The sequence below is a fragment of the Schistocerca americana genome, chromosome X (genome assembly GCF_021461395.2).
Source record: "Schistocerca americana isolate TAMUIC-IGC-003095 chromosome X, iqSchAmer2.1, whole genome shotgun sequence".
In the NCBI taxonomy this organism is placed as follows: domain Eukaryota; kingdom Metazoa; phylum Arthropoda; class Insecta; order Orthoptera; family Acrididae; genus Schistocerca; species Schistocerca americana.
This window is the reverse complement of record NC_060130.1, coordinates 967,168,405-967,181,468: the sequence shown is the minus strand read 5'-3', so window position 1 is coordinate 967,181,468 and position 13,064 is coordinate 967,168,405. Positions and strand designations below refer to the sequence as shown.

At 40.4% G+C, this 13,064-nt stretch overlaps 1 protein-coding gene across 4 annotated transcripts in view; it reads left to right on the top strand.

Annotated features, from left to right (window-relative positions):
- LOC124554705 (WD repeat-containing protein 7) overlaps positions 1-13,064 on the top strand; it is a 388,339-nt gene that overhangs the window by 274,785 nt on the left and 100,490 nt on the right. For all 4 annotated transcript variants that reach the window (XM_047128342.1, XM_047128340.1, XM_047128341.1 and 1 more), the window contains one exon: positions 5,252-5,516. In XM_047128342.1, the coding sequence (XP_046984298.1) occupies positions 5,252-5,516 (265 nt within the window). The remainder of the gene's footprint in view (positions 1-5,251; positions 5,517-13,064) is intronic.

Here is a 13,064-nt window from a genome sequence, read left to right as displayed (position 1 = left end):
ACATTGTGTTACTCCTTGTGATGCCTTCAAGAAGTTACATTGGAGAATAAAATCATGACTACATTCTGTTAAAATAACAGATTAAAAAGGATTGTGTTCTGTAATTGCTAGTTATTGTGGGAACATGTGTTCTTGTTGCCGTAACGTATTTCCAATTTGTGACCTAAAGCACAATCACTTCCATATCACAGAACATAGCCCCCCTTTTTTTTTTAAACAGATGAGCCATTGACAACTATCAGTTACAGAACACAGCCCTTCAAATTTGTCATTTTAGCAGAGAGTAGTACTGATGTTATTTTAGGCTGGGCTTTTTACATGCATCAAAAGCAGTCATACACTATGGAAGATAAGAGCACCAGACAGACTAAGCTATTCCAATTAGCACATAAAACAAAAGATTGGTCTGGATGGTTGGTTGTCTCTAAGCTGTCTTTATCCTGCTGTCAAAAATGAGATGAATTCCAGTCATCAGTTGAGGTGCTTAGTTAAACTGTGAAGCTCTTGTCAATTCCAAAAAGCTACTCAGACGTGCAATAAAAATCTAAATGTTAGTGATGCTCATAAACACTACAATTGGTCAAGGAGAACTTTGGATCACTGACTGTCACGAGCAGCCACCAAAATTCATCCCTAGAAAAGCTGAACCGTTCCAGAACGGACAGCTCAGTGCCAGTGACATAGTATCATACTCCGCTACCAATACATACAATGCAGTCGAGGAAGTTGCTATTGCACTGCCAGTAGGATTTCACCCAGCCAAGAAACAATGTCAGTGGGTGATAGCCATTCTGCATCAGTTTTCAGATGCTTTCAAATCAAGAATTGAGAAGACAGACACAGAACCTAGTAGTAAAACACCATATGAACATTAGGGGCCATCCGCTGATTATCCAGGACTTGTAAAGCGTGTCACCAGCTGAACAACTTCTATTTTCAGAGGAAGTGAAGATGCTGCTAGATGATGTCATTGTTCTTTCAGTGGGTCCTTGGTCCTCTCCTGTGCTCCTGGAGGGAGGAGGATGGCACATGGTGCTTCTGCATTGACTACCAATGACTGAACAAAATCCTGATCAAAGATTTTTACTATTGGCCAGTCAAGGTTCATGAGGAACACTAGAAAAATACTGCACTCAGAACTTCTGATGGCCCCTGTGAGTTCAAAGTTACGCCATTAGGACTATGTGATGCTCCACCCATTTTCAAATGTACAGTAGACACTTTATATGGATGACGTATCTTTGCTAGCAGGATGACAATGTCGTTTTTTCAAAGACATTGGAAGAGCTTCTAAACCACTTCACGACTGTGTTGAAGTGTCTTCAGACTTTAGGTCTCCATGTGAATCCAAAAAAGTACCCATGAAATAAAAATCTTTGGATGCCTAATGGTGATGGACTCTTTCCTAATCCAGAGAAAATAAGAGGAGTCACAGATTTTTTGACTCTTCTCCCTGCTCGTGAGGTCAAAATGACAGTGGATACGCTGTTCCAGTTTCACCTGGATAATACTCAGGATGATTAAGTGAAACTTGACAAAAGAAGCAAGACAGCTGTACCTCTGAACAGCTAGTGAAATGACCACGTGTGCCATAATGCCAAGCCCCAACCAATGAGATAAACCCCAGAAAACTTGGGGTAGATTTTTATGCCGGTGTGGAAAGTGGGACTATTGAAAAAGTTACTAAAATGTAAATAAGGGCCATATCATATCTCTTTTGCTTGTCGGTTATCACATATGAAGTCGAAGATTATGACACTCTGCCAAGAAGCCAAAAGCACAGAGATGTTGTCAGACTCCACCATATGAAGCCCTACTATAGTCCTGACGTAAAGATCATTGTCAGGGTAGGGGCTTCAAAACTTGCTCAATGACCCTGAAGGTGCAACATGAGGGGCTACCTTTGATGCTTTAGCAACACGACTTTTTCAATGCAAGAATCTGCCAGCACCACCATACAGAGGACCACTTACAAGGTGTAGAACTAGAGTGCTATAGTCTGCTCCAATGAGGACTTCTGAAACAATGTGTTGCTGTGTCTCCAGGAGAATTAGCAATGCCACGAGCTGTGGTGCATGCAGTGCAGCATAGTGATTAACTTCACTGTTTGGTGTACTGCAGGTCACCAGGTCAAACCCGACCACCAGAAATCATTTGACTTTTAATATTTCTGTCTTCTGAGAGGTTCTCAGAATTTCTTGTGTTTGTTATGGAGAGTATCTGATGTATGGATATACAGAAACAAATTTTGTCCAAGAGTTTAGTTCAGTTCTGTTCTATCTGTACATTGGCATCTGTAATAAACTTCGTAACAATAACTATCAAATTTGTGTCATTTCCACATATAATTCCATTACACATCCACCACATGTAATATTTCACAACTCTCTCTCTCTCTCCATAACGCACACACGCGCACACACACACACACACACACACACACACACACACACACACACACACACACACACACACACACACACACACACGCTTGCTAAACATCCCAACGTCAATAATGCCTTGAAGCCATATGTCACCATTCAAATACGCAAACAGTGAAACAAATTAATATCATACAGCTACAATAACATCTGAGCTGAAGGCAAAAAATTTGATTAAATAAATAAAATATGTAGGTATTGGTTAAAAACAGTTTATAAAACAATAGGAAACAGGAATACAGCATCATAAACTGTAAATAACTTGTTAAAAACATGATATGATTTAGCTATTTTTAGACTCAAAAATGTGTCAATTGTTTTAGATGACTAACTGTATACAGGGGTGGACAAAAATATGGAAATACCATAAGAACTGCATGGTTATACATAAACGCAGATGCTAGCGAACCCTGCAGATGGCAGTGTTGTATTTGACCATGAACGGCATCTCTGAAATGTCCTCAATACATCACAAGTGACAGTCGTAGTCAGAACAGTGTTAGGTGTAGTTGTGAGTGCATTATGTCAGAGCTAAGAGAATTCTACCATGACCAAGTGCTCGGTGCTCGTATGGTGGGTGCCTCCATGACCAAGGTAGCCAAAGTGTTTGGTGTTTTGAGGGGCAATATATTGATGTTTTCTGTCACATACAGGGAAGGTGGAAAAATCACAATGCAGGCAAAAGTGTGTGTTGAATGGTTATGACAGATGGTCATTGAAGAGGACTATGATGAAAAATAAAAGGCTGACAGTTGCTAAGGTAGCTGTAGAACTGATTGTCACACTCGGGAACCCTGTCAGCACCAAAACAACATGGAAGGAACACCATAAGTAGGGAATTACAGGACAAGCTGGAATTACAAAACCACTGATCAGTGATACAGATGCCCACAACAAGGAAATCTGATGCCAAAGTCATAAAACCTGGGCTATGGAGCATTGAAAGAAAGTCATTTGGTCAGATGAGTCATTTGTCTGATCTGATCCATCCCATGATACAGTGGTTTTTTTTTTTTCTGGTGGTGATGCCATGTTTCAAGACAATAGGGTCCCTGTTCACAGAGCTTGTATCATCGAGGACTGGTTTTTTAAGCACAAGGATGAATTGTTGCGCCTCCCCTGGCCACCAGTCACCAGGTCTCAGTATTATTGAGCATTTCTGGTCTACTTTGGAGAGAAGGTCACTTGATCACTATACATCTCCTCCATCATTACCTGAATGTGCACTGTTTTGGAGGAAGAATGGTATAAAATTCCCTTGAAGATCATACAGGACCTGACTTTATCTGTTCCAGCTGTTTTGAATGCCAGTGGGTTTCCTACTCTGTTTTAAGTATGGTAGTGTGCTATGTTTATGGTGTTTCCATATATTTGTCCACCATTTGTAATGTACGGTACATATAAAACTGCTAACACAAAGTAACTGATAGCATTGTGTGGGAGGTGACCAACTGTATAACTATCATGTGGGGGATAATGATAAATGTTTCATTACCATTTTGAAAAAAATTGAGCTGCGGTCATGTAAGTCTGTGATGATAGTCCTCAATTACATATTCACCATTCAGTGTGACACACTTTTCTGAACCGTGTGTGACTTGACATAGACTTTGTTTGTAAATGTCTGCATTTCCGCTGCTCAGTAAATGTTCCACCAAAAAAAACCATCTCATTGACGCACTGGAAATCCTTACTGGACAACAGTTTCTTAATCTAAAGAAAGGAGAATACAGGGCTGAAGCAAAATTTAATACCCACAGAAGCAGCATGTACGACCATGTCCTGTACAGAATGAGCTGGGGTGTTGTCGTGGAGCAAAAGCACCCTCTTGAACAGCTGTTCGTTATGAGCATAGTCTGCTAACACCATACAGTACAGTCATAGTGATACACCCAGCACTTACCCATGGTGATTAGGCAACCAAAAAGCTACCTGGATTGCCCTGCCAGCAAATTCAGATGGCTTTTTGCATGAGTGTGGGCAGTTGCAGAACACAGCACAACCTTAGTTGTGTTCAAAATGTAATGCAAAATGTTAAATCAGATTGATGTGTGATTTCACTTTTTCGTTGTCACCTCACTTGTGATATGCCTGTCGTACAGCACAAGGTGCTCAGCTTCCCTCGCAATTCCTGATTCGTTAAAAGATATCTGTCCCTATGTTCTTTGTCATTGCAACTTCTTTAATCATGCTGAGAGCATCTACACTACCTGACAACTGCATAGAAACTTTATCAGTGGGTTGCGCCATTTAGGTTAGTCTCCATTAGTGGCGTGTTACAGCACTGTGGTACAGGGACTGCAGACATGTACCTCAAAACAAACAAAAAATAGAGCATGTAATTTTAATTTTTTCAAGGTGATACATTTAACCCTACAACTACCCTTTCTATTTTACAAATTAGTAATCCAGACTTAATTTTCAACACACCATAAATGTATATTATTTCACTACTCAAGTGTTTAATCTGTATCTTTCACCATATACATAAACTGATGTAAAATTAGCATCTAATTACAATCCTTTGTATATAGAAATAGCTCTGAGCGAAAATTCGTATAACATAAATGAGATTTTACCATGTAGTCTTAATTTTCAGACAGCATAATAAATAAAAACTGATTAAAGCTACTTTTCTAAAACAAAAATAATGAACTATGTATTGTGTAATGCAGAATTTCTTTCCATTTTTTCTTTTCGAGCACAGAAATTAAGAAGGGCTACAACTTCCAAAACTGACTAGTTTTTCTTGTTTGTCAATACTTTGATTGATATTGAAAAAGTTCCACATTTTCTTAATGATTGAATAGATACGTGAAGCAGCACAGGCTCTGCTCTTGGCAGAACTGGGACGACTTGGTCCGAAGGGCCGAAAGGCACTTGCAGATAGCTGGGCAGCATATTTACCTATCTACACACAAGGTCCTGATGGCCATGGAGTGTTACAACCTGGTCACTCACAACAACAGGCGCCAGCCACTCCACAGCCTTCAGGTTCTGCCAGTGGCGACAGTCAACAGCAACATCGACAGGGTCATGACGACGAGATGGAGGAGGAAGAAGAAGGGATGGAAGGTAAAAATCACAATAAAAGTAAATAGATTTGCACAAATTGTAGTATAGTTTATGGAAAGCTGTTGCAGCTGCAAAACGAGAACTGTAAACTGAAAATTAACGCAGTGCTTGTATGATTTAGAAAATCTGAGAAACTATTTTGACAGTGTGAGCCTCAGTTTTCAAGAAGGGAAGTTCTGTTCTGTTACTTGTTATTAATTTAGTCCACATGCTTGTTACCAAATATTATTAGTGGATATCCCTAGTGGTGACAACAGTTCCCTGAATGAAATTTTCGCGTTACAGCAAAGTATACTCTGCATTGCAACTCCTTGCCTGATTAAAATGGTATGCTGGATGAAGATAATGTATTTTGTGACTAGTGCTCTTATTGACAAGCCATCACAGCCCCCAATCAACTCTTGTCTGCCAAGATTTCTCTCCTATTTGCCTCAAGTCCACAGAGACTCTTTTGTATTTTATCTATTAATTATGAGTGCGCACCAAAAAGTAATGCTTTCGAATGTTCTTGTGTGAAAATTCTTAAAGCTTTTTAATGCTCTACATCTTATTATTCATGTCTTCATATTTATTTCTCAATATAGTCACCATTGTGACACACGCATTTCTCCCAACAAGAGACTTCTTTGTTGATACCATCACTGTAGAATGTTTGACTTTGTTGACGAAGCCACTCACTTGCCTCTACTTGCACTGGTCCATCATTATCAAAGTGAAGTCATCAAAGGTATTCTTTAAGGAAGTATCGGAAACAGGTGAAAATTGAATGGGCCCAAGTTGGTACTGTATAGAGGATGATCAATGACAGTGAAGCCAAGGGGTCAAATTGTTGCAGGTGTCATAGCAGTCGTGTGTAGTCTGGCACTGTCACGCAAGAGCAGAGGGTGCTTAATGTGTGGATGAACTCTTCGGACTCAAAACTTGATTACAGCACACTGTTTCCCATGCACCAACATAGATGCATTACACACTGCCATGTTACACACTGTAATTTAGAGCCCTCTTGCGGCAGACGAATGCAAGTATGTAGACATGAAGTATAAAGATTTAGAATGTTAATGCTTGTTTTATTTTTAAAAAACTTTAAGTTTCCAAATAGATTTTGGGGCATTACTTTTCAGCGTGCCCTCATAATTGATTCTTCCAAAGATCATCTCATTGCGATACAGGTTTTGTCCTCATAATACAATGAAAATAAATAGCTCAAAATATTCATACACACACACACGACATCTAAGTATGCTTTTATGAAGATAGGACATGTGGTCAGCTGTGGCCTCAACCAAGGATCTATCCCAACATTTGCTTGAAATGATTTAGAAAAATCACAAAAAATGTAAATTGGTATTGCTGGACAGAGTCAACTCCACCCTCCAGAACAGCAGATAAGTGTTTTAATGACTGTACTGTCTCGTTTGGTTGTTCCCTATTGTACAATAGTCTTAGAATTACACACAGATTGATCCATGTAACTATAATATAAAACATATTTTTGCACATCATTGCACACACTGAGGACATCCATTGGTGACTCTCTTACCATGAATGTGCTGCAGTGCCCCTTACCTTAACTTCAGTACATACGGAAAATTGACTCCGGTCCCATAAACGTGCAACAGTGTCTGCTGCATGTCTGTGTGTCCTCACCTCAGACTGTATGGAGAACTGAGTTAGCATCCTCTTGTGATGAGTGAGTTGTTGAACTCAGGAGCATGACAAAACATTATCATCATACACTGTAGGTCTTGCCACACGATTTTTTTGTGAAAGCATTGTGATGTGACAAGGTGGTGTATTTATCCTCTGTCATTATTGATCACTACTGTTGCTGCGATAGAAAATACTGTATTGAGTTTTTGTTCATTTTTCCTTGGTAAATGTAAGTCCGACTTGTTCATTGATTAGGTATAGAACTAGTAGTGGGGGAATAGATTTCGTGGGCCCCTAGACAAGCTTTTGTGAGGGGCCCCCAAGCCTTTTCAGCTCCGTATTAGTTAATTATCACAAATATTGATTCTTCAGTGTGTTGTTTTACAAGTGAGCAGTAAATAAATGCTGTCTGCATAATGCACTGTCAATTAAATGTGCACTGTCAATTAACTGAAAGTGCCATATTTGCAGAGATACAAATTTTAGTCCACAATAATAATAATAATAATAATAATAATAATAATAATAATAAGTGACCCGTGGAGGCCCGGGAAAAGAATAGGCCTTCGGTATGTTCTGCTAGTCATAAAAGGCGACGAAAAGAAAAAATCACTAATAGGTCTAACCCCCCCTTTTAGTGTGATTAGTTGGTTCAGGACAGAACTAAAGAAGCCTTGGACAAGCGCTGTCATGGTCGGGGACGGCACTTGAACCCTATGCCCACCCACAATGTTAATGACACTGCTAGTCACACGGAAAATGATTTAAATCCAAATAGAGGTGTTTTGCAGGAAATGCTTCCTGCAACCACTCTAGAAGGAAAACAAAGGCAGAGGATGAGATGGTCAGATGAAGTTAACCGACACCTCATGCTCTGTTATTACCAAGCAACAAACTTAGGAACCAACACAACTGAATACAGATCACAAGTACACACAACATTTATTACCAGATACCCAGAATTAAAATTTTTAACAGAACAACGACTAGCTGATCAGATCCGTGTAATAATAAAAAATAACAGGATACCCCAGTCAGAATTAGAAAACATCAAACAACAAGTACAACAATTACTGGAACAAAATAATGTGCAATCAGAAGAAGAAGAAAATACAGTAATGGACTCAAACATCCCAGAGCAAACAAACAAAGAACAACACGCATCAATTAAACAATCAGAGGAAAACGAAATATTAAGACAGCCACCAGAACAAGCACAAATAGAACACGAAGTCACACACATGTTAGATATAGAAGAAAAATTTCAGCTGACATATATAGAATACAAAGACACAAATACAGGCATTAGACCAATCTTGCATAGACCACCAAACAACCCACAAGTCGAAACAACAATAACAACTATCAACACAATCATACACAACATAATAAATGAAAATACAACTATGGAAGAGTTACAACTACTGGTTTATATAGGAGCACTCACTGCACTAAATATACGCACTAGGCAGAGATCAGAACCAACCAACACACAGAAGAAACCCACAAAACCAGCATGGCAACACAGGCTACAGATCAGAATAGAAAAACTGAGAAAAGACATCGGACAGCTAACACAATTTATAAGAAATGAAATGTCAGACAAAAAATGAAAAAGGTTAGGTAAAATCTCACAACAAGAAGCGATAGAACAATTAGATGAAAAGAAGCAGAAATTGCAAGCGTTGGCCAAACGACTTAGAAGATACAAAAAAAGTGAAAATAGAAGGAAACAAAACCAAACATTCAACACAAACCAAAAGAAATTTTACCAGACAATAGATAACACACTCATTAAAATAGACAATCCACCAAACATAACAGAAATGGAACACTTCTGAAGCAACATATGGTCAAACCCGGTACAGTATAACAGGTATGCATAGTGGATACAAGCAGAAACAGACACATACAAAATGATACCACAAATGCCTGAAGTGATAATTTTGCAACATGAAGTCACCCAAGCAATTAATTCTACTCACAATTGGAAAGCCCCTGGAAAAGATAAAATAGCAAATTTCTGGCTATAGAAGTCCACCTCAACACATTCACATTTAACTAAATTATTTAACAGTTACATTGCAGACCCATACACATTCCCTGATAAACTTTCACATGGAATAACTTATCTGAAACCTGAAGATCAAGCAGACACAGCAAACCCAGCTAAATATCACCCCATAACATGCCTACCAACAATATACAAAATATTAACTTCAGTCATTACACAGAAATTAATGACACATACAACACAGAACAAAATTATAAATGAAGAACAAAAAGGCTGTTGCAAAGGAGCACGAGGATGTAAAGAGCAACTGATAATAGATGCAGAGGTGACATATCAAGCTAAAACTAAACAAAGGTCGCTACACTACGCATACATTGATTACCAAAAAGCTTCTGATAGTGTACCCCACTCATGGTTACTACAAATATTGGAAATATACGAAGTAGATCCTAAATTGATACAGTTCCTAAACATAGTAATGAAAAATTGGAAAACCACACTTAATATCCAAACAAATTCAAATAATATCACATCACAGCCAATACAGATTAAGTGTGGAATATACCAAGGAGACTCCTTAAGTCCTTTCTGGTCCTGCCTTGCTCTGAACCCACTATCCAACTTGCTAAATAATACAAATTATGGATACAATATTACTGGAAAATACCAACACAAAATCACACATTTGCTATACATGGATGATATAAAACTACTGGCAGCAACAAAACAACAGCTCAACCAATTACTAAAGATAACAGAAGTATTCAGCAATGATATAAATATGGCTTTTGGAACAAACAAGTGTAAGAAAAATAGCATAGTCAAGGGAAAACACACTAAACAAGAAGATTACATTGTGGATAACCACAGCGACTGCATAGAAGCGATGGAAAAAACAGATGTCTATAAATATCTAGGATACAGACAAAAAATAGGAATAGATAATACAAATATTAAAGAAGAACTAAAAGAAAAATATAGATAAAGACTAACAAAAATACTGAAAACAGAATTGACAGCAAGAAACAAGACAAAAGCTGTAAATACACTCCTGGAAATTGAAATAAGAACACCGTGAATTCATTGTCCCAGGAAGGGGAAACTTTATTGACACATTCCTGGGGTCAGATACATCACATGATCACACTGACAGAACCACAGGCACATAGACACAGGCAACAGAGCATGCACAATGTCGGCACTAGTACAGTGTATATCCACCTTTCGCAGCAATGCAGGCTGCTATTCTCCCATGGAGACGATCGTAGAGATGCTGGATGTAGTCCTGTGGAACGGCTTGCCATGCCATTTCCACCTGGCGCCTCAGTTGGACCAGCGTTCGTGCTGGACGTGCAGACCGCGTGAGACGACGCTTCATCCAGTCCCAAACATGCTCAATGGGGGACAGATCCGGAGATCTTGCTGGCCAGGGTAGTTGACTTACACCTTCTAGAGCACGTTGGGTGGCACGGGATACATGCGGACGTGCATTGTCCTGTTGGAACAGCAAGTTCCCTTGCCGGTCTAGGAATGGTAGAATGATGGGTTCGATGACGGTTTGGATGTACCGTGCACTATTCACTGTCCCCTCGACGATCACCAGTGGTGTACGGCCAGTGTAGGAGATCGCTCCCCACACCATGATGATGCCGGGTGTTGGCCCTGTGTGCCTCGGTCGTATGCAGTCCTGATTGTGGCGCTCACCTGCACGGTGCCAAACACGCATACGACCATCATTGGCACCAAGGCAGAAGCGACTCTCATCGCTGAAGACGACACGTCTCCATTCATCCCTCCTGTCGCGACACCACTGGAGGCGGGCTACACGATGTTGGGGCGTGAGCGGAAGACGGCCTAACGGTGTGCGGGACCGTAGCCCAGCTTCATGGAGACGGTTGCGAATGGTCCCCGCCGATACCCCAGGAGCAACAGTGTCCCTAATTTGCTGGGAAGTGGCGGTGCGGTCCCCTACGGCACTGCGTAGGATCCTACGGTCTTGGCGTGCATCCGTGCGTCGCTGCGGTCCGGTCCCAGGTCGACGGGCACGTGCACCTTCCGCCGACCACGGGCGACAACATCGATGTACTGTGGAGACCTCACGCCCCACGTGTTGAGCAATTCGGCGGTACGTCCACCCGGCCTCCCGCATGCCCACTATACGCCCTCGCTCAAAGTCCGTCAACTGCACATACGGTTCACGTCCACGCTGTCGCGGCATGCTACCAGTGTTAATGACTGCGATGGAGCTCCGTATGGCACGGCAACCTGGCTGACACTGACGGCGGCGGTGCACAAATGCTGCGCAGCTAGCGCCATTCGACGGCCAACACCGCGGTTCCTAGTGTGTCCGCTGTGCCGTGCGTGTGATCATTGCTTGTACAGCCCTCTCGCAGTGTCCGGAGCAAGTATGGTGGGTCTGACACACCGGTGTCAATGTGTTCTTTTTTCCATTTCCAGGAGTGTATGTATGCTATACCAATATTGACCTACTCATTTGGAGTAGTGAATTGGGGTAACACAGACCTCGAAGCACTCAATACACTTACACAAATATAGAATACATCACATACATTTTTTGTGGACTGGCAAGACGGCCAATCCACGAGGACGGGAGGCCGAAGGGCACGCGTTTAAGCTCACGCAGGGTGCCGTGAGGTCTGGAAAATGACAAAGAATTGAGACTAGCAAAAAAGGTACATTTTGTCAGTGAACCATCGCTAGCAAAGTCGGCTGTACAACTGGGGCGAGTGCTACGATGTCTCTCTTGACCTGCCATGTGGCGGCGCTCGGTCTGCAATCACTGACAGTGGCAATACAGCTACATCCAAACTTATATATACAACTACAGAAATCTGTAATTATTGATACATGTTCAATTACCCGAAAGTTCGTAAACGCAATGTAACATATACCGTACAGTTAAAAGGAAGTCACGCTTAATAAAGGTCCGCATCGCTTTCCATTTTTAACGAGGCATAACGTCTGAGAAAGGAAAGAAGTAATAGTAATAATAATAATAATAATAATAATAATAATAATAATAATAGTCACTAGAAGAAACAAACGTAACATTTAGTGAGAAGCCTTTGCAACATACTTCATTACCTTGATTTAAAAAGTCTGGTTGAAACTATCATAAGATTCAATGTTCCATGTACAGTTCTCTGAAATTGTTCAGCTGACACTGTTCTTGCAACTGATGAAGTTAGCTACTACATCACTGAAGACCATTTTAGAAGCCAGTTCATGCTTTGTTGATGACAATGCTAGACGATCAAGTTTCTCTTCGCCTAAAGTTGATTTTCAATGATTTTTGATTATGCTAATTTACTAAATTCACTCTCACCCAAAGCAACACACACTTATAGGGTAGTGAAAATTGTGAGTGCAATGCAAAGTTCAGGAAAAAATGGTTCAAATGGCTCTGAGCACTATGGGACTCAACTGCTGAGGTCATTAGTCCCCTAGAACTTAGAACTAGTTAAACCTAACTAACCTAAGGACATCACAAACATCCATGCCCGAGGGAGGATTCGAACCTGCGACCGTAGCGGCCTTGTGGTTGCAGACTGCAGCGCCTTTAACCACACGGCCACTTCGGCCGACAAAGTTCAGGAAACAAAAATTGTAACTTCAACTTATAAATTTTGTTTAGAAGAAGAAATGAAAACCCTTTGTTTTCTGTTGTCTTTGTAAGATCTGGAAAAGTAGGTGCATTCACTGACTTAAACATTCATATTTCTTTGATAAAGACTATCACTCAGATCCTCAGCATAAGTTCTGCTTAATTTCTTAATTATACCACTATCATCCAAAGTTGTATTTATTCTGAAAATTGCTTCAAATATTGAACAAATATTTCTCATTTTTGAGTACTGACAATC